Here is a 22,387-nt window from a genome sequence, read left to right on the forward strand (position 1 = left end):
TTTTATTGTATTATAAAAATAATTTTCAAACTTATACGCTTCATTTCATTCACGTTGAAAATACAGCTATTGATGAAAATGAATAAACTTAAAATAATTTATTTTATAACATATGCGATTTATTTAATATTTCAATATTTTCGGTTTACATGTGTACATGTTCGATAAAAAGCATATTTATTTTATATACGAAGTTTAGATAATCATTTATAGCACTATTCATGCGATATAAATACTTAACAATTGCTAAAATGTATTTTATGATTCTTGCGATATTGAAGTTTTATTTCGGACTATAAAAGACAATCAAAATTCTAGCTAAGATATAGCAAGGCATTAATAAAACAAATATATTATAGAAAAGCATATTCTTGCGCGTGAATACGTACCGTTTTTGATAAAATTATTATGGTTACAATGAATTTCCAATGTGCCTTATATCAAGCGTATTCGAAATTCTTCGAGTCTGAAATTTTCGTAACAATCGCATAGTTACTTTCTTATGTAAAAACATCCATAGGTCTTGCACTTACGTCTTCCCAAACATATGCACGTTCGGCCCTCCATTTGCTTAGAATGAATCATCTCGTAATTATCCCAATAAGGACTTATGACCATGATCACCTAGTCACAGTTTTCTCAATAACCCATTCTTTACCGAGACACCTAATTATATACATACGTATCTAGAATATATTCTGTTTCAATCTGGAGCAATGAATTTTCTGCTACCTTGTGGAAAACGAACGGGATCTTTCGTATGTAATCGAGGAAATACTGCATAATTCGATGTTATAGAAATTGTAATAGATTTTCCTGATTATACGATTTTGATACGATCGTAATTTTTCCCATAAACGGAATCTCGCAAAAATATATCTGCCAATCTCTTCTCACGGAACGTCCTCCAAGTTCCGACAAAGCGTAATGAACGATGCTGATTCTAGATGCTTTACTAACGAAACAAAAAAATAGCTCTTCATGCTTGCTCGATATGGAGATTATACCAAGGATAAGTTCGAGATGATAAATCACGATCAATGGCCTTTGTAGTGCCGCGAAATAATCGAGCAGATCGTCGTAGAAAAGACATCTATAAATCTATATTATCGGTAACGATTTGAAACGATTTCGTTCGCGCTTCGATACGCTTTAAATAAAAATCATATAGCGCATTGTAATGCCTTTTGATCTTCCCTCTTTTGACTGGCAGTGTTGTTTCCTCTTCGTGGAAGTTGTAGATTACAAGACGATAATCTTAAATCCTGTAAGCGAAAATTTGATATTTCCAGTTTTTTTCACTACCATCTTGAGAGTGACGCGATAACAGATACATATATGTGTATTATCAAATCCTACTTTTCAGTCTTTCGTACGAACGATTTTATTATGGTTTTAAGGATTAACGCATTGAGGCATCGTTGGAGTGCTCTTCCTCCTGATTTTTTCAATGTTCGTCGATAACAAATTCATTGATTTTTTATTACAATCGTTTTTTCCTGTAAATCTTTCCATAGCCCTAGTGTAAGATCCGGTACATACCTTGCCCCATAGTCTCTTGTCTTCTGCGTTCTGTTTGCTCTTTGTTTCGTTTGAATCTATTTCCTTTTTCCTTTGATTCCTATAATTGTCTGTTTTTTCCAAAGAAATGTTTGATCCTGGCGTCGTTATAACATCTTCCCAAGATACATTCGTATCTGATTGAACACTAGATGGTGTCGGACAACTACTATCACTTGATAACGAAGATGACCTGACAAAGGAAGGTGGGACTATCAATTTTACCCGATCCTCGATCTGAGAGATATTAAATGGTAATTCATTTTTCGGAGAACGAAAACTCATTCTATTATCTTTCTCATCGTTGACCATGGAATCTAAGTTCTCATGCGACGTCAAATTATCATTGACTATGATCTTTGCTATTGACGTTCTTTTTCTAAGATTTTCCATGTTTTCTTTCGGTGTACTTTGAAAATTATCGACCCTTAGAAGTATATCCTCCAAGTTAACGTTAAGAACATTGATGTTACTCGATTGCGCCGATTTTGTCAATTTTTTTTTATCTATTTTTACATTTATATTCGAAGCTATTTTATCGTTGCAAGATGTTTCTAGCATTTCCTCTTTTGCGTGATTCGTTAATTCCGGATAAATGTAATTAGGCATTCTTTCTTTTTGACGAATTGAGCTCGTCATTTTGACAAACGCAGAGATCTTCTTTTGCTTTTCGCTTTTTGATTTATTGGCAACTTTGACGCATTGCTTGTACTTCTCGTCGATGGTAGTATCAATACTATTTTTTATACCGATGCTTCCCGTAAAGTCAACATCTGTGGACCAATTTCCGAAAATTAAATTATCCTGTTTTTTATCACACGTTTCATTAACGATATCAGCGCTTTTATGAGTCTTATCATTCGAAATCTGCTCGGATTTTATCTTATTCAAAGTTTCTTGCTGGCTATCTTCGTCGTCGTCATTATCAAATTCGTTTTCAAAATTCTTAAGGACACCTTCATTCTTCTCATTTCTCTTTCTCAATTCCTCCCAATTCTTTCTAGGTTTGTAACTCGTCTTTCGTCTTACTATCGTACTCTCTGTAATATCAATATCAGGTATGAAAAGACGCAGGGCCTTGGTGCCGGTTGGAAACGTTACCTCGTTGATTCGTTTCTCGCTCATAATCGCTTCTAGGCTACTTTTCGAGGCGATCTCTTGATGCTTGTTAAAAGCAGAGACCAATTGAGCAACCGTATATTTAGGTTCCTCGGTTTCTGACTCGGTCGAACGATCTTCTTTATCATCCGAGATCCCAGAATTGTTGGAATGGCTAGATACGTCCGAGTGTTGTCTTTGACATAGACGTTTTCCCAAGGACATGTTCAACTCTCTTTCACGATCCAAAGGCATCTCGTCGGATTCTTCCGTTAAAGTGTCTGATTCGATAGATTTCAAGGAGTCTAAATTTTCTTCCGACCTCGAGTTCGACTCTTTCGACGTTTCCGAACGATCATATGTCTTTTCTGCGCCTCTCGAATCCAATAAGATCGCATGTTTTTCCACAGGCTTTTTCTCTTTCGAGTTATCTACGATCTCGGATACAACCGGCTTCTTCAAAAGGGATCCATTCGTTTGCCGTTCCAAGTTTATCGAAGGAGTATCACAGGTTGTTTCCTGATTATTATTGATTCTCGACATTTCTACATCGATTCGCTTGATGACAGGAACAACGTCCTCCGTTTTGGCTCTTTCGTAGGGCTTTCTCTTACGTCTGAGACACTCCAAACTTCTATATATGTCGAGAACACCCTGAGATTTTGATAGCGATCGCAAACCATATAATTTTTCTCTCGATCTGCTAACAGGATGCATAGAAGCGATCATATGCTGAACTGGAGACGCAGTAGTCCTCGAAGTACCGTTTGATAGACATGTTTGAGATTGTATACGATGTAGGCTACGTATCCTGGATAAAAGACCACGGCTAGCGGCATGATTCAAATTAGCTTGAGATCGGCTTTGAGCTCGACTGAGCAAACCCTGCGTTTGTTCCTTGTTCAGCAAGCAACTCTGGCTGGCGCAACTCAGGCTCGTTCGCGATGAATTCAGACTCACTTGGGAATTCGCCGGACTCGGAAAACCTTCGCTTCCAACGAGACTCGATCGACTTGCCGTCATACAGTCGCTTAGGCAAATCTCGCTATGACTTAATACGCAATCTTGAAGGTTTTGTTCGTGAATGTCCGTCGATAAAAGATTCGCTTGACTCGTTGTTTGACTTAAGAGGGCAACTCTCCTTAGATTATCTCGGGTCACGACACGTTCCAGAAGAACCTCACGAGATTTCGACAAGTATCGTCGCAAATGTGGCGACGCTTGCGTCGGTGCACCGCGCAACCATTCGTGACGCAGACACTGCTTCGCTGTCATCCGTGCGCTAATGAGAAAGGAGAGAGAAAAAAGAGAGGACAAGAAAGAAAAAAAGAAAGAGCAAATCGTTAAAGGTTTTTCGAGGTTCGAATTAGGTTCGATGATGCGTGGTTGAGAGACTAACCTTGGATCTAGCACTAAAAGTTTAGCAACGAAGTCCTTTGCCTGCGTTGAAACCTCTTCAAATAATTCTTCTGGGAAATCTACCTCTCCTAGGGATATATTTTGAAACGTTTCTTGGTCGGTGTCGCCTCCGAAAGGGGAGAAACCTGTTAGCAGCACGTAGGTCGTAACACCAAGAGACCTGGAATATTATATGTAACACGATTTCAAAATCTTTCCTTCTTATATTGTGAAATATTTATTATAGATTGATGTTTTTCACCCACCACATATCGGCGGCCAACGTGATTGGCTGGTAGTGTAATATTTCTGGCGCTGTAACAAAAATCCGATAGAAGTTTTAACGGAACATTGATTACTTCGATTTACGAGTCGAGGAAAGAGGTTTATTAATGGAAAAACATCGATCTTTGCTTTTTGAAATCGAATAAATCTGCGTATCGCGTTCCATGAATGCAAATACATGTGTTACGTTTACGGATACAAATTACCTAGTCCAACGGCCTCATTTGTACTTGCTTACTTTATTTGCGAAAAATGTGTCACGTAAAAATCTGTATTTGGGTAAGGATAAATGTCTTATGTGTGCGGATCCACGGTAGATTTAGTATCTCTTTTGTTACGATTACATTTATCCATCACCTATATACTCTGGTATACATGTAATTAAAATTTAACGTCATTTTCTCTCATAAGATTTCGTAAAATTATTAAATATTCATAACAATTAATCGGGAAGTTTCAAAAACGTGCGATTTCGATCAGCATTCCCATAAATCCTCGAGAGACCTTAAAAAATTGATTAATCGAACCACTAACGTGCTTTTAATCGAATCACTTTACTCTCTACTTCTCCTCCTATCAAATTATCTTGTTACAGTAATATCCATCGATCAAGCCCTTCTATTTCATTTTTCATGTTATCGTGTCATATATTATACTTCTCTCTTACCATATATTACATTTACTATTCTATAGTTCATAAAATACATGTATATAAATTCATCAAATCGTAATTATATACACGAATACAAAATATTTCAATGGCAATTTCTTTATAATCAATTTTCCTGATAATCATGATCTTTTCAAGAAAAAATGCAAAAAGATTTTACCTCGAAAAGATCATTTAGCATAAAGACCATTGCAATGTAAAGCGTAAGCGTTTTGTTAATTGAAATGCTAATTGAAATACGACAAAGGTTGATTTAATCAGCCGAGTCGGGCGTGATCGAGATCGAGATTTGCGATAAAAAGTACGATCGTCTCTCGCGGCTTTCGCTCCATAAAGACTTTTTTAGAATCCTGTCAATGTTGAGTAGAACATCTTATCAAGGAAATCGAGATAGATCTCGTTCTCGTTTCTCGCAAACGCGGAGGAATTAACGTCGATTATATTGTTGGATGTAAAATAGCTTGGAAATATGGTCGACGGTAAGTCGTGTTGATCGTTTAAGAAAAAGAAAGAAAAGAGAGAGAGAGAGAAGAGAGGTAAAGATAGAGATGGAGAGATAGATAGATAGAGATAGAGAGATAGAGAGGCCCTTGACACGTTCTTCGAGTTTCTTCATACTTGTGAAAAATGTCAAGAATGAGTTTGTCGAAAGTTCATAAACACGAAACCGACCGAGGTTAACGCGTCGATTAATATCGATTATATATTTTCGATCGTTCGTCCGCCCGAGATCGCCAATGAGTCGATCCGGATAATGATCGGCGCCGATTAAACCAAACGCCAAGCGTATTTCGCAAAATGCCGATGCACCTGCCGGACTCTTGCATGTAAACGCGATATCAAGGAAAACATGAGTCGCATCGATCACTTCGAAAGGAAAACAACTCTCTAATTCTGGAATTATCAAAATGATTATATTTAAATATACCTACGTATATGTATATAAATACAAATATATCTAATATATTGTCCAATTGATATAGATATATATTATATATAATAGATATCATTTCTTTTCTCTCGTTTCTTGTTCATTTTTTTTTACCTCGTATAAAATCGAATAAGCGATTATTCATTTTATTAATATCTACTGTACTGTTCTTATATAACGATTGCATTACTTCGTGATGGTGAGTGAAATTGAGGACATATGTTACTCGGAATTTCCTGGACAAGAACACTCCGTTGGCACGAAAAATACATGACGTCGACTTTTCTCTTTGGAATAAAATGAATCGAGTAAACGTCGACCCAGATAAATTCCCGGAAAAAAGCTTAATGATAACCAGACATAGTGAAAAAATAAATTGTGCCCGGTAAAATTTTCCTGTTTTGAATGTATACATGAAAATAAGTATTGTCGCCTACCGAAAATGATCGTCGGGAGAAGTAAGAAAAAATCTTCATGTTCTTTTACAAATGGAATTTCGTTATACATGCATATATTTATATAATGTTAAGTTTTAAAATCGAACATTTTTCGATCTAATATTATAACACTTAATATATTCCTTTCGCAATTCGAAATGCTTTGAATATTTTGTAAAATTCTTATTTACTTAAAACATTATATAACACATATTTACAACACAATCAGCAATAAATCGATCATAAACATGATCGAAGAAATGTTGCTCACCCACATAGTCAGGCGTCCCAAGAATCTCACGAACTTCCGTGCCTTCCAGGATGACCCTCGATATCTCGAAGTCGCAAAGTTTCACGTCGCATTCCGGGAAAGTGCCCATCATTACGAGATTTTGTGGCTATAAAAAAATTACATAATAAATATTACTTTAAATCAAACAACTGTTTATACCGAAAGCAATAATATTTAAGTGAAACTACTAATATATCTAATAAAAATCTCATAAAAATGTAAACGACCATTTTATTTGTAAAGCTATGATATTTAAGTGAAATTATTAATATGTCTAATAAAAATCTCATAAAAATGTAAAAGTTTTTGAGAAAATTATTAGTATCGAAACACATAGATATTTTTCGTTATTAGAGAGTCAAAGAAACTTTTAGAAAAGAGACTTCGTATTATCTCTACGTCTTTAAAATAGCCGATAGAAGAACTCTCGAATTTCCTGTTATTCGAGGCGCGTAAGTATCCGATATATAAATCACAGAGGGAGCTATCGAAAAGGGCAAAAGAATTCTGTAGGCCCGACAGGTGGTCGTAAGTCGTTTTACTCGATACTGAGTACGACTCCGCATTTAAACGACGCTGACAATTAGCGAGTTAATCGCGTAATTGAGTGACGTTCGTTTGTACCGTCGACTTTGTACGATACGTACGGCGTACTTCGTACATTTATGTATATACGTACGTAACTATCTATGTATATATGTACGAGTGGCTCTCAGTAGGACGTCCGATCCTGTATCGTCGCCAATAATGTTAAACGTCGAGAGTCAAATGCTAAAGAATAGAAATTTTTGCTGGTAAGTCGCCAGATTTCTCGCTATCTAGTATGCTTTTACTTTTTGTTTTTCTTTCTTTTTTTTCCCCCTTCTCCCCATGGAATTTGCACATATTTTATTTCGCAATGTAATAATAAAGATGAGATGACTTTTCTTCGATCAATTCTTGATACGCATCAAATATTATAAAGTCATTCGATGATTATCTTCGTCGAAATCTTCGTTCGATTATTTACTCATTGAAAAACAATCGTAAGTTTGACAGGTTCGTAAACGAGACTTAACGCATTTCTCATTAATAGTATCGGAGGGGAAAAAAAGAGAGAAAAAGAAGAAAAAAAATATAAGAAAAAAGAGGAAAAGATATACTTTTTACTATTCACCAGAGACGAGATAAAACTCTTCGTGACATTTACATAAACACGGTAGATGCTGTTACGATAAATCCAAGTCTCTTACTCGATAGAATGGAATATTAAGTTTCCCCTGGAACTGCCCACAGGCAGCTCGATGTGTTTCTCGTACAGCATACAACATATGTACATATAACATAGTACGTTCGAAACGTTCGCTACCACCTCTCGCCGTGACATGTACTAGAACGTATTTTTCAGTGCGAATTACCATGCTTGCACACTTATGCTTTATTCGCGCGACATGGCACGCATTTTAAAAAAGAAAGAAAGAAAGAGAGAGATATATATATATATATATATATAAAGAATTCGAGTTATCGTTTATATCTCGTGTCTCTATGCAACCTCCTATCTCTATGTAGGTACCTACGTACGAATCCCATTATGGTTTCAGAGGCTAACTGTAACGCTTGGATCGTCAAAATTTTTTATATTTTAACAACGATATCATTATATAACATAAATCATTTCGTTGACCTTTTGTTGATCCCCTTTTGACGTAGTATCTCGTAATGAGTACGAAAGGGTTTCAGGGTCTTTGATCCAATTTACTCGCGACTCGATCATCCAACTTGTTTATTTATATACATAGTTATACATGTATGTATATATATACACACTTATATCCCTATAAGAAACGCAAGAATCGATTCGAAGTTTTTTAATTTTCACAAGAAACTCCTTAATCGTTCGACCTTGAGCGATCGTCGTCCCGTAGAAAGCGGGCCAAACCTGTCAATATAATGAATTTATTTTTAGCCTAATGCGATAGGGAGCGACAAGGGAGACGAACGATCCTGCTATATTCGACACGACATTTTCGACACGAGAACATCTCCACGAGCCTTGGGAAAATTATGTGTGGGCGCGATTGAATATTCAAAGTTTTTCTTTCTCTTTCTCTTTCTTTCTCCCCCTCTCTCTCTTTCTTTTTCTTTTTCTTCTCTCTTTTTCTCTTTCTTTCTTTCGAGTCATCTGCCGTGTTTTTCGATCGATAAATTACGACGAAAAGAGGAAAAGAAAAAGAAATAAAGAAATAAAAAAAAAAAAAAAAAGAAAAGGACGAATCTGATCTCATCGCCGACTTTAAATCTTTTATTAAAGTATTCAGTTCCAATCGTTTACGAATGGAGTAAATATTTCACACAAGTAGTCGAACGTACAAGAAGGATGTCACGTTCGATCCCACACAGCTAAATCTCATGAAACTCGCGTTTCGTGAAGAGTCGAAAAGAAGCGTGGGCTCTGACACGTAACAGAAGATGAACGAGTGTTTAATTTGATAAAAAAAAAAGTTTTTTTCAATCAAAAAATTGTAAAATTTTTTTTTATTTCTTAAAGATATCTTGATGATAATTGAGTCGGTGATTACTAAAGTGATCTAACGATAAGTTCTAAATTTTGTGCTTGGAGATATTTGGAGATTTGGATTTGAATTATTTCAAAATTTTTTTTTCTATGACTGTCAAACAGAAAGTATTGTAGTTATATGTGTTTATTCTTGAATAATAATTCTTTCGTATAATTTAAAAAATTTTAGAGAATGGCAAGTATGAAAACATGCTTTTTAATATTTGAAATGATTTAGATCACTTTTATAATCACCGGTAATAAGAGTCGATCTTTCATTTATATGTATGCACATGTGATCTTCCTCTTTCATCGGTCAAATAAATGGTAAATGAAAATGCATATTATTCTCTTGATGAAATATAAAAATACCGTGGTATCATTGTAGCGACGAAGAGATAGTGGAAGCTTTTATCTATTTTATGCTGAAGTTTAATGAGCCATTGGTAGATGTGAAATAAGTGCGCTAATGTATGACCGATATAACCGACTTGTTTAATTCATTTTCCATGATTCTCTCTCTGTTTTTCTAGCAAATAAATGTCGCGAGATAGAGAGGAGGTGCTCTAGTTACAGTGAACAGGTTGTTCGTTCATTAGTGCTTTTACCAATACAAGATCATGATTCACCGAATGTATTTTAGAACATGATTGATCCTTCATCTTTTATTCTGTTACATTTTTCCCATGAGAAGAAACGTTCAATGAGAAAATGTTTCATTTTTCATTTTCTTTTTTCTTTCTTTTTCTCATTTTTTAAATCAGGAACAATCGTTTCGATTCCAATCATTAGATTTTCGTATTTGACTTACCGATCACTCTTTTCGTTAACGAACAAACAAATGAAACATTTTTTTTTAAGCAAATAATTCTTTTTAAAAACAAATAATAATTTTACACAATGGAAAAAGAAAGGAACAATATCTGCAGTAGTAACATCCTGATAATTAAGATATCCTGAATATTAAGATAGTTTTTGGTAAAATTTTTAATAGATTATAATTGAAATTACTTTCGCTTTTATTACAAGTCTACGACATTAAACGAAAAGTGATTTGAAAGAGAAGATCTCCCGGGTTGTTTTTCTCGTTGATTTTATCAAAAGGCGTGCTCCAGTTATGGCGGTCGAGCGCAAACGACGACCGACGCGATGAGGAGATAGGAACCAGGTGTGATTCACCGGGTATATCGAGAGGAAAGAGAGAAAGAGACAGGGAGAGAGAGAGAGAGAGAGAGAGAGACAGAGAGAGAGAGAGAGAGAGAGAGAGAGAGAGAGTAAAAGAATGAGTGAGAGAGAAAAAGAGAGAGAATGAAAGAGAAGTAGTCGACGTTGGCACAGGGCGTGGTCGTTTCGAAGAGAGCGTGGGGTCCAGCGCGTGCATCGTTTTTCTATCTGAGAAACGCAAACTCGAACACGGCAGCGCACGTTCTCTCGTGATATCGTCGTTCGTAAGGAGCTCAAAAGCAACGAGATATCTAATCTGCGTATGTATCTGGCGTGGATCTCGTGTAGGGGCTGCGCCGAGTCACAGCGCAGCAGGAAACGAAGCTCGGAAACGAAACGTGGGCGATATACAAGATTTCTGTCCCTCCACTTTCGGTCTCGTTCAGCTGACGAGATTCTCGATTCTTTCTTCTCCTTTCCACCATTAAAAACGACTCTGTTTACGAGCTGTAACGAATCAAGTTTCAGTACAAATTTCGAGGACAAACGTGTGTAATCGTTTTACTCGGTACAATCTTTAAGAGAGTGCAAAGATCTCGATTTGTTCCAGACCTAAAGAGTTTATTGCACTTTCAACATTTCTGGTTTTATTATTTTTATTCTTTTTAAAGAGAATAGGCTTGGTTTCGTAATTTTTGCGAGACTATAAAATGATTTGGTTTTTCCTTATTTCGTCTATACAAATATGTTTGCTTAAACGCATATGTAATGTGATATTCGTATTTATCCGACAATAAGGAACAAGATAAGAATTCTTGAGAAAAAGAATATTCTGCCAGTTCTTTCATGTCTCTTTCAGCGAGTAATATTGTATATTAGAAATATGTATGTATATACATGATTTTTCTCTTCGGCGTTACGAGATATCTAGGACTTTCCACGGTTTATGATTGATTGAGAGAGAAGAAGAGAACTTTGTAGGACAGTATGGCGTGGATGACGCGTCCATCGTCGGCGAACATTTACGCCATGCGTTTAGGCCAATGTGAGCGCGTAACGATTTATACGAAAGTACGAGAATGAAACGAGGGGTGAGCGAACGAGATCGCGCCGAGTGAGAGAAGTTTCGCGCCCATTTTGGAAAGTGGTCACATGCAAGCGTTTGATCTCTCGCTCTTTCTTGGCAGCCTTGAAGTTCCCTTGTAAATCCCTTTGCCGATGTAGCCGAGCTACATAACTCGATTTTGCTCAGCTCTCGAAGACGACGACGACGACGACGACGAAGAAGAAGACGAACTCGGACTTCGGACGATCCCGATCGTGTACAAGTATTATTCCGGCGCTCCATAAACACTTCATCACCGTATTTGGATCGTAATAGTGATACACCAAGTTTGATACTCGTTTATGTTGGTACATACATACTATAACGCGTTTCTCTTCGTTGTCAAACCGTGAATTTGTGAGTTAATCGATCCTCTCTTGTATATTGAAAATTACGATTTTTCTTTCAAAGGCAAGAATATCTTTCTTCTTCTGACATATAGCTTAAGACATTCGATGATAAGCGAAGGAATTTTATACGACAGTCGAAAGCTGACAGGGTAGTCCTGGCTACTAATTCAAAGAATTGCGAATTAACTTGAGTTTCTGTACGATCGTAATGCAACCACCACGACGAGCAAAGCGTTTACGATCGTTGGAATTTAATGTCCCGTCCGTGAGAATTATTAATCGGCGAATGTACTGTTTTTCTTTTTTTCATTTTCTACCGGTAAAAGTCGTAAATTGTTCCAAGCGATGCTGGAATCCTCTCGTACATATATACACATGTTGGCACCCACATATACGAAGAAAGAAAGAAAGAGTAAGAGAAAATTTATATACACGAGGGTCTACGAACACGCGTGAGTCATGCGGATATTTCCAACGAGCGTTCGATGATTGGCTACTGTAACTGGAAAATATGAAGTATCTAACTGTTCTCGACATTCTTTTTTTCTGAACAATTTATGAGAAAGAAGAATTTTAAGACGAATAAGCGGCAATAGAAGTATGTACGAAATCAATTTTTTTTTTGCATTTGAAAAAGCTCGACGATCATTTATCTCTCTTTCTCTCTTCTCTTTTGCTGAAAATAACAAGAAGAAAATATCATCTCAAGAGATCAATCGACCTCGATCCATCAAAATTTCCTGTACTACGTTTCATTCCTTTCGTCGATCTACGAAACTTTTCATAGAACACCCACGCGTTTGTCTCTCCGAGAATGCACAGTGGAATCCAAGAGGGACAAATAATAAGACAGACAACCAACGGGAACATAACGCGCAAGTCGAGGAAAAAAAAGGAGGCAAGTGAAGACGTAGAATCTTTCTATACAAGTATCGTTGACCTTGATTCTCACTGCACTGACCTTGACGTGGTAATAGGCCATAAATCTCTATCTTTATGAAGTCATTCTTTCGCGTACGAACGAACCGTGAAGCGGCGGCACACAGGGCTCGTCCGATTTTATTTTTTTTTTTTTTCGTTATTCGAATTTCGTTTCACGAGTTTCTCTTCGCATCATCGATACATTAACATATTTACGAGAAAGTCACGTATTCTCGACGAATCTCGCTATGTAAAGAGGAACTTTTTAAATACTACTTCATGTTTGCAAAAACTTCGGAAGGCCGAATCGTTACAGGAACGCGCACAGAACACTTTTTCTTTCTTTTCTCGATAATAACCTTGTTTGTTGATAATCGAAGAACCGTAGAAGAGTCTGAGGTGCCTGAAAAAAGCTATGATACGAAACGTACGACATCGTTTGCATAACGAAGTGTCAGTCAGGGGCTTGGCCACAACATAAAAGAAATTAGCTTGATATTTATTCAACCGAGTCGAAGTTTATAACGACTTTGTCGAGCGTTCGGTCTTAATTATCGTATCTTCTCTCTTCTCTCTCAATTATCTTAGCACACGCGTATTTTGAATGCTTCTTTCTCTCTGCGTCTTGAAAATAAAGAGAATCGATTGGGGATTTACCTTGTCCCATGAAAATTACATTTTGCTCGCATATAAAATCTCATCGATCGTTCATCACCTTTTCCATTCTATGACTATGTGAACGTGATTTTGAATCGTTTCTGATAATAATAATAATAATAATAATAATAATAATAATAATAATAATAATAATAATAATAATAATAATAATAATACGAATTACACGATAAGAATTTAGAATAAATTGATGAAAATGAAAAGATCAAAGAACACAAAGAGAATCGAATAAAATTGTCGAACGAAATCTTTCGAATAAAATCAAATTCGTCGCATTTTTTGTCTTTTTACGTTTTCGAAATCAATCGTTTTCCTAATGTTTTGTGTAAGTACATACATACATGCGTATATATGTAACTTACATATGTAAGACATAAAAAGATCGAAAGAAATCTTCGCCAAGAAGTCTTCGTGTTTCTCGCGTTCTCACAGATAAAGAAGGCAGATGCTATAAATTGGCACAAGAAACGAGCCGGAATGGTGGAGCAAGTCTCACAATTTCACGCAAGCTCGATCTCAATGGTTCGCGGTTTTTGTTGGTCGATTTTAAACGGCAAATCGGGATGGCCGAATCGTCGAAAGATGCGCGTCTTTCCTTTATCTGAATTTACCGTAAATGGCAATTCCAATTTGTTTTCCGCTCGATTATCGGATCGTTCTCCGCGGGAAAGACCGACTTGTCGTAATTAAGCCTCTCTCTTTCTTTTCTTCATTCATTCATTTTTTCTTTATTTCTTTATTTCTTTCTTTCTTTCTAAGAATAACGAAAGGTTCTTCCTGAAATGACTTGAGATTGTTCGTTGTGGATAACAAGTAGTTTTTCGTTCAATTCAAAGTTTCTCTTTTTTCCTTTTAAAAATAACCTACATCTCTAATTAATATGGCTTTTTTTTTCTTTGTACAAGTAAACTGGACATAAATTTTCTTTTACTTTTATTATTATTATATTATAGGTTTATTGAATTACTAGTAAATATAAGATTTTGTTCTTTAAATGTAAACGTGAGAAAAGAAAAAAGGAAGGTTTAAAACGTCTCAAACGAATTATGCGACAACGATTACATTGGAAATTTTCTGGTTATTTTATAGAAGAAACAATTACATCGTAGGTACTAATAACGCAGCAAACGATAATGATTCACGATGCAACCTTGCGTTTTCATTAATTCTATACCGATCGCATTCAAAAAGCACGAGAGAAGATTAATGAGCGAATCAAAAGGCATAGTACGTCGACTATAAATTTCTTATTCGAGCTAAGTAAGAATATATAGTTGTCTTTTGCTAATCGAGATTAGCAAATCATTCGAAAAATAAATAATGATTCGTAGAATTTATTATTCATTCATTAGAATAATAGTCGCTAGCACATTGTGTTTAATTACGAATCGTTGATTTGAGATCACTATCATTGCTTGTTTATTAATTATTAATTACAAATTGATCAATTAAAAACGATATATTATATTTGATTGTCAAGACATAAAACAATCTTGAGAGAATGAATCTACGAAACCGGTGCAAACGTTTATAAATTAACTCATCTAATTAGTGAGGGAAAGAGATTCACATAAACATTATCTCGCTAATATATCTCGGTAATGGATACTTATATATTTATTGTTAAGGGAACCGAGTTTTTAAATTTATCGAACATAGAAAGATACAATAATTATCGATATCGAGCGATTGTCAAGAAACAAGATTTAATATGTTTCCTGACTAATCGTTCGAACGTAATCGGAGAATATATCATCTACAGCTCATGGTATATCGATCGAATAAAGTTTTTACTCTAAAAATACGATATAGTATAAAATACTTTGACGATTGTATTTTTAATGTATTGAAAGGATCAGTTTCAACTAGTCACGAATCGACATTATTGACGTAGATTTGAGTAAAGCTCCAGTTCGAATTTCAGTTCGAGCTCGACCGAATAGAAATGCTGTAGATACTTCGAGAGAGAGAGAGAGAGATATAGATAGAGAGAGAGAGAGAGATAGATAGAGAGAGAGAGAGAGAGAGAGAAATCGATGAAGTGCGCTCGAAGGAAAACGGCGGAACTTTCTGGTGCCATGACGGCGAACTCAGTTCCGGGATCCGGATATACGAGAAGCGTGACAAGACCGCTTCGACCTTTTATGGGTCGAACTTACCTTGATGTCCAAATGGGCGATATTTCTCTCATGGAGGTAGGCAAGTCCTTCTACTAGCTGCCTCACAAAGTGGACGACGTCACCTTCGAGGGGCACCAAATCACCGTCGATCAGAGTCTGTAGATCGCCACCTGGGGCACTGAAAAGTCACGCCTTTCGTCACGCCTATCCTCGCCTTTCAAATCCTCTTATCTTTATCTCCGTTTGTTCTTACGAATCGTTAAAAAAGGAAATAAAAATGGAAACAAAGGAAAAAAAGAAGAAAATAAAAGAACAAGACTCTCACAATTCCATGACCATAATGATCTCCTTCAGTGTCTCGTATACATCGTGCAACCGAACTACCCGAGGCGATTGTGAGCAGAGAGACAAGAGGGCGATCTCGTGTCTTAATTCGGCGCTGCAATCGGCGTTGAATCTATTCCTGGATGAATACTTTGCCGCATAAACCGTACCCGTAGATCGAGACCTACATCGATATACTCTCGCCCACTGTCCGCTGTAAAAAAGAAGAAAAAAAGGAAAATAGAGAAAAACAAATTATGTTAACGAAAAAGTTCCATTCGTCGATCTAAAAAAAAATAATTCATTCGAGATCGAAGAGATGAGTGAAGTCGAGATTCGATTCACGACACAAACCGGCGACTTCGATGCTCACGAACGAAGACGCGTCTCTTATTGCAGCAAGGTCGACGCCGCGGCGCCTGACAAGGCTGCTGCCTTCCTAGCGCGTATCTCGCATTTTCGTTTCGCCTTTATGCACGAGAGATTTTTATTACGCAAATCCGGCATACCGAAGGAACGTCTTTTGAAACATTTCAAATTTCAAACGCGTCTTTTAATACGACAACTACTCTTCAATACGATAAAGATATATATATATATATATATATATATATATATATATATATATATTTGATTTTAAATTTATATCTCGTTATTTCATGAAAGCAAGAAGCAAGTCATTTCCATTACGATCTACTCGTTCGTTCGAGATAAATTCGATAAAACAAAAAAGTAGTCACTCGCGATTAACTTTAATCGCTTTCAATTTTCCTCGAGAAGTACAAGTACGCAAGCCCTAGAGAATGAAATATTAAGATGGACATGTAATAAAAGGAGAAAGGAAAGAAGTATAATTTCTAGACGCCCTTTTACCGTGAATTCAAGGCTCTCTTCTAAAAGCAATTACGACGAATCGCGATATCGATGAAGACGCGAGTATATCGTGGCTGGAATCACGAAACGTGTGCCCTATATACGGTCTCACGTCGCATTATTCTCTCGAACGAGATCATTAAAGTACTCTCCGATTATTAAAGATCAGAATGTACGCGCGGGATCGTAGAAAATTAGATTTCATCGATCGGCATTCATCGAGAACGCACGAGTTGGGAGCGCTAAAGCAGGAAAAAATCGAACGTATACGTAAAGATAACGAAACATCCATGATGGTGAATAATTTTATGAAAATTTATGTGTGATATTTCTAATTTTCTTGTTTCCTTTCCCTCTCCCTCTTTTTCCTTCCCTCTCTCTCTCTCTCTCTCTCTCTCTCTCTATCTCTCTCTCATCGATGTCTAGAAATAAAGTTTTACTTATATACGATCGTATATAATCAACAGAGATGTGTACATACTTAGGTATATAGGCCAAATTGACGATTTCTAACACATCCGGGATAAAGAAATCGGGTACATTCCCTGGACAATTGATAAGGCGACTTTATTCGTATACATTCATTACCGATCGTGAAAAAAGATAGAGAGAAATATTTTTCTTTGTCAGAGTTCTTTAGAAAATCTATGTCGTTTGATCGCCTTTTACGACACGTCGTTTCTCTTTACGTACTCAACGCATACGCGCCGAATCGATTTTGTAGCAATGATTTTCTAATACACAGAAAGCCGTATTAAGCAAAGCGCGAGAAATTGCTACAGCTACCGTAATTGGCGTTTATTGACGGGTGGTCTACACCCGTACGGGTATAAAATCATTTTCATACTGATCGAATTTCGATAAGTCTCACGAATCAATTGGACTAATCAATAAGGTGTTTTTATTTATTTATTTATTTATTGTCTTTTTTTCCTATTTTGTAAATGACTAATTTGTCGCGTGAAATAATTGTGCTGAACGTAATCGGCCGTTTATTATATTTACTAGATAACGCGTGAGATACGGAAAGGTTAATGAGAAAGGAAACGATAATTTTCCTAATTCGATGAATGAGTTATAACGTTTATTATAACATTGATAACCACCGAGAAGAGAATGAAATTACATCGAGAAACGTATCTTCGTTATTTCTATGGAGTTTAACGCGAAAAGAACGCTTACGTACTTACATTAAGTATATACGATAGATAAGCCGCTAAGTGAATCGACTTCATTAGAGAAATGCTAAAGCACGCCGAGACAGTTGCGACCGATAGGAGAGTCAGGTAACGAGTTATCAATGCATGCTGCCACCACCCATTAAAAGGATCATTAACATATCCATGAATATGAAACGACAGGAGGTTTATCGATGATCGATTATGAGATTTCGGTGTCTCGTCACGTTTTCCAAAGGGCTAAAACGTTTGTAAGATATTACGTATGATTATATGTAAGTAAATACCTATATATGTGATTATATACGCCAAAAGAAAAATTATCGGGTCTTATATATATGGTTTAAACCATATTGCTCTCCCTATATTTCTATTTGATTTGGTTCGTGATAGAATGGATGATACGTGGAAACAAAAAGAATCCTAATTTCTATAACTCATGTTCGAAATTCCACATTGGATCTTAATAAACTTTTTGTATGTCGACAGAAAATACATTCTTGCTAATCGATGCCATTACGAATGCTGTTAAGTTATACCTACATAAATGTCATAAATAATATATAAATCTATATCTATTTTAGATTTTTAATATTCCCAACGAAAAACGTCCACGTAGACATGTATAGATTTTTTAACAATCTTATCATTGTGTCAAAATATGACATAGATTGTAAAAGAAGAGCAATACGTTTGTTGTTTAACTAAGATATTCGCATCTATCGCGTGATTCTAAGATTCGACGACGTATTTCTGACGGTTTTTTTTTCAATTCTCCAAATAAAGACGCTGGAATCGAATTAATGCTGGCATAAATAATCGCGAGTCATCGTTTATTCAGTCGATAATGCATACAAAGCCAGTTATTGATTCTCGCAGTGTTAGAAACAAGCGCCATCATTCGCGAGAAAGAATAATCGTTCGCAATCGATCGAATGAATTTCTTCTCTCGTTCTTTATCTATCTCTTTCTTCCGATCAATTCCATATAAAAATGTCGATGCAATTGAAGAATCGATTAAGAGACGAGTGTACCATCTTGTATTTTCAATTCGGTGTGTGGGAGTAGTTTCGATCGTAAATAATCTCCTTTCGTTTCCATAAGTCATAACAGACGGCAACGACGATTACAAGCGACGATTGATTTACATAAAATCATATGGCAGAAGATCGCGGAACCAACGGTGTTCTTTAATGTTAATAAGCACGCTTACAATAACTATCTCCGTTCAGACAATTTGATCTATATCAATATAATAATAATAATAATAATAATAATAATAATAATAATAATAATAATAATAATAATAATAATTAATATTAATAATAATAATAATAATAATTATTATTATTATTATTATTAGCTAATCCGCGCGATTCTTCAGGTCTGATGCAATAAATATGATTAATGTACGACGTATGGTGGCGCGTCACGTATCATATCTCGCGTCTGCTACCGCGCGTAACATCGTGACAAATTATATATCACAGTCGAAGTTAATTAATCATTGTCGAAAGATCACATGTAACGCAAAAATTTTCTTAAAGATTTTATTCTACTTGAATTTATTAAATTTAATCATTTAACAGTGTGACTTCATCGAATCGTTTCTATTCTTCTTTAATATCTATGACGTATTCGTTATTATTTCGATATGCGTCTTACCTCGCAAAAGGTTTTGAATCGATCTCATAGTGCTCGGTGATCGGTCCGGTTTTGACCACTCTAGCAAGTTGAGCCTCCTGAACAAGAACTAAGCCCTCCTTCACGTGGTTCTCGCTCCACTGAACTCTGCATCTTCCTCTACACCTCTCCTCACCGTGGGCTCTCTCCGCAGTTCCTCCTCTCCTCTTCGAGTTCGCGCACTTCGAGGACGATTGGAGATTGCGATGCTGAAACCTCGATGACGTCTTTCTCGTAGACGACATCGTCGATGCTTGGTGACTCGATTGATAGATCATCTTTAATCTTTAATCTTTATTCTTTCTTCTTCCTCTTCTTTTTATTTTTCTTCTTATTTTTTTTCTGTTTCTTTTATTTTTCTTTTTTTTCCTCAATCTCTTTCTCCTTCTTTCGAAATCCAACGCACGAGCTCGTTAATTATCGTGCCCCGAGGGAGCAACAAGAGAATTCCTTCTTACGATCCTTGTGCGATTTCCAGCGCGATTCGCTGGACATTTCGAGTCTAAGAGATTCCGCTGAGCATTTATCGTAATCGGCGATTGATCTCTCATTAGGGAATCGTTATCGTCGAGTTTCCCGATCGAACGATTTGTTGACGAACCAATTTCGATTTCTTCGATTATCCACCTTTTTCCTCGTGTCTCAATTTCGGAGTTCTTTTTAATCGTGAAATATCGCTAAAGAAGCGTTCGAGGATGATGAATGCTAAATCGCTGAAACGCAAGAATCACTGTATGTATTACGTAACTGAATGACTTTTGAAAGACATCAAGCACATCGTAATTATGTGTCCTTCGTTATGCTAAACGAGCGATCGAATGATCGCTTTAAGTTCGATCAACGGAATTATCGTTTGTAGTAATCTCGATGACGTACAGAAAGATCGCGAAGGCGTTATAAGTGATCGTTTCGCTTGATATTCGAAAAAGAGAATTGAAAAATCAACGCGCACGAAATATAGGTAGATACGAGAGTGAAAGTGGCCTGGGTAAAAATGTGTCTAAAGAATGAATGTGTTTCTCTGTCGTGGAAAAAAAAAGATATGTGAAACACTTTGAGAAATAAAAGAGAGATAATCACTGAGTGATAAGTAACTAATAATAATAATGATGATGATGATTATGATAGTGATGATGATGATGATAACGATAATAATAATATTAATATTAATGTTAATGATAATGTTAATGTTAATGATAATGATAATAATAAACAATAACAATTTCTTTATAAAATCTTCGATCAAAAATCGACACATTTTGTATAGCTGCCCATAAAATTTAACGAATATACACACGATTTAAAAATATTATGAAATTGAAAATATGAAGAAAAGAGAAAACGGCAGAACCATTTGATCGAACTTTTTGAATGATAGATACACCTGATAGATCGTACATCTATAGAAGGATCTATATATTTCGATGGACAGCAACGAATCGAATATAAATAAATAAACGATAAAATTGCAGGAGGAAAGGAAGAGCGTGAAAAAAAACAAAACAACGCACCTCTTTCGTGACTCGACGGAACCAACCGAGTAGTCTTTTCCGTGCTTAGTCGAAGGATCGTTATTGTACTTCACATCCTCGGTACCGATAGACGATGGATCGCCGCCGCGTCGATTCGTGCGAGAGATCGCGAGCTTCACGGTCCAGCGCCGAGCCTGAAACTGGCTAGGAGAGTTGCTGCGAGGCCGCAACCGGCCGAGGTTGAAGCGACGAGTCTCTGCACGGCATACCCTCCGCTCCATTCTCTCTTTTTTCTTTTTCCTTCTTCCTCTCCTCATCTTAAACGTTCTGCGTCTTTGTCACACTCGACACTGTCCAGACGCGTCCTCGTCATCGATGTTATCTTTGATGTCCCGGTGTCGGAAACGATAATCGAGCTTGCGACTTAATGCATAGGTTCTATTTCTTTCGGATAGTATTTCATTTTCGTGATAAATATACACTTCTGAATTGTTTTCTGATTTGATGATTTTAAAATCGATTATGTAATCTTTGTAAATCTCGCACATTAAATTAAAAAGAAAGAAAAAGATAAAATAATAATAATAATAAACAAAAATGAAATGCGATTGATTTTCTGTCGTTCAAAAAAGAACAAAAAAACATTCATTTCTAAATGGGGAAAGGAAAAGCGAACGAATCGGAAAACATATATTTTCCTTCGTTTCAAGTAATTTAAAACATTTTAAGAAGATATTTGTGTTTAGTTTAACGATATTTGTTAAACATTTGTACACCATAGGAAAAGGTTTTAAAACTCGAGAAAATACTCGATTCTAAGAACCATCTTTGTATTCCAACAACCTCGATAGAAATAATCCAGTTTTACGTTCGTGTTCGATGTACGAGAAAGAAAGAGGGGGGGAGAGAGAGAGAGAGGGAGGGAGGGAAAGAGAGAGTGAGAATATTTACATTGTCCAGGAAGAGGTCCGTGTAACCGGAGCTACCTTTAACTTCTCTCGTTACGATAATCGGGGCCCGAAGCGTCGCTCGTACCGTAATTGGAAATTACCGTATCACTGTGCTACATCGAGAACGTTCTCCATTCGCGAGAAGCGATAGCGCAATCATGTGGAGGACCAGACGCCTATCGTTGGAGTCCTTTCCTTTTCTGGTTTTTTTTTCTTTTATGCGTGTGTATGCATGCGCGCGCGCATGTATGTATCTATATATCTTCTGCTCTTTATTCTGCCTTCGTCCTTGGAAATTTAACACCTGGAAGCGATCCGAATCATGCATAGACCAATTAATTTCGTAAAGCAAAGCATCCTTT

The 22,387-nt window shown here is 36.3% G+C and overlaps 1 protein-coding gene across 2 annotated transcripts; it reads right to left on the bottom strand.

The window, feature by feature from the left end:
- Nucleotides 1–97: 97 nt before the first annotated feature.
- LOC124421933 (serine/threonine-protein kinase par-1-like) lies at nucleotides 98–21,330 on the bottom strand. Of its 2 annotated transcripts, XM_046957663.1 has the most exons (9): nucleotides 21,115–21,330; nucleotides 19,586–20,316; nucleotides 15,871–16,083; nucleotides 15,585–15,723; nucleotides 6,651–6,777; nucleotides 4,323–4,371; nucleotides 4,058–4,237; nucleotides 1,543–3,940; nucleotides 98–1,265 (listed from the first exon to the last, which is right to left on the bottom strand). In XM_046957663.1, the coding sequence occupies exons 2-9, from the start codon at nucleotides 19,879–19,881 to the stop codon at nucleotides 1,164–1,166; spliced, it is 3,504 nt and encodes a 1,167-aa protein (XP_046813619.1). In that variant the 5' UTR covers nucleotides 19,882–20,316; nucleotides 21,115–21,330; the 3' UTR covers nucleotides 98–1,163. The 2 variants fall into 2 exon arrangements, with proteins under 2 accessions (XP_046813619.1, XP_046813618.1); XM_046957662.1 differs by having other exon boundaries at nucleotides 98–3,940; nucleotides 21,115–21,329.
- Nucleotides 21,331–22,387: the final 1,057 nt, after the last annotated feature.

This window comes from Vespa crabro, chromosome 2 (assembly GCF_910589235.1).
Source record: "Vespa crabro chromosome 2, iyVesCrab1.2, whole genome shotgun sequence".
In the NCBI taxonomy this organism is placed as follows: Eukaryota; Metazoa; Arthropoda; class Insecta; order Hymenoptera; family Vespidae; genus Vespa; species Vespa crabro.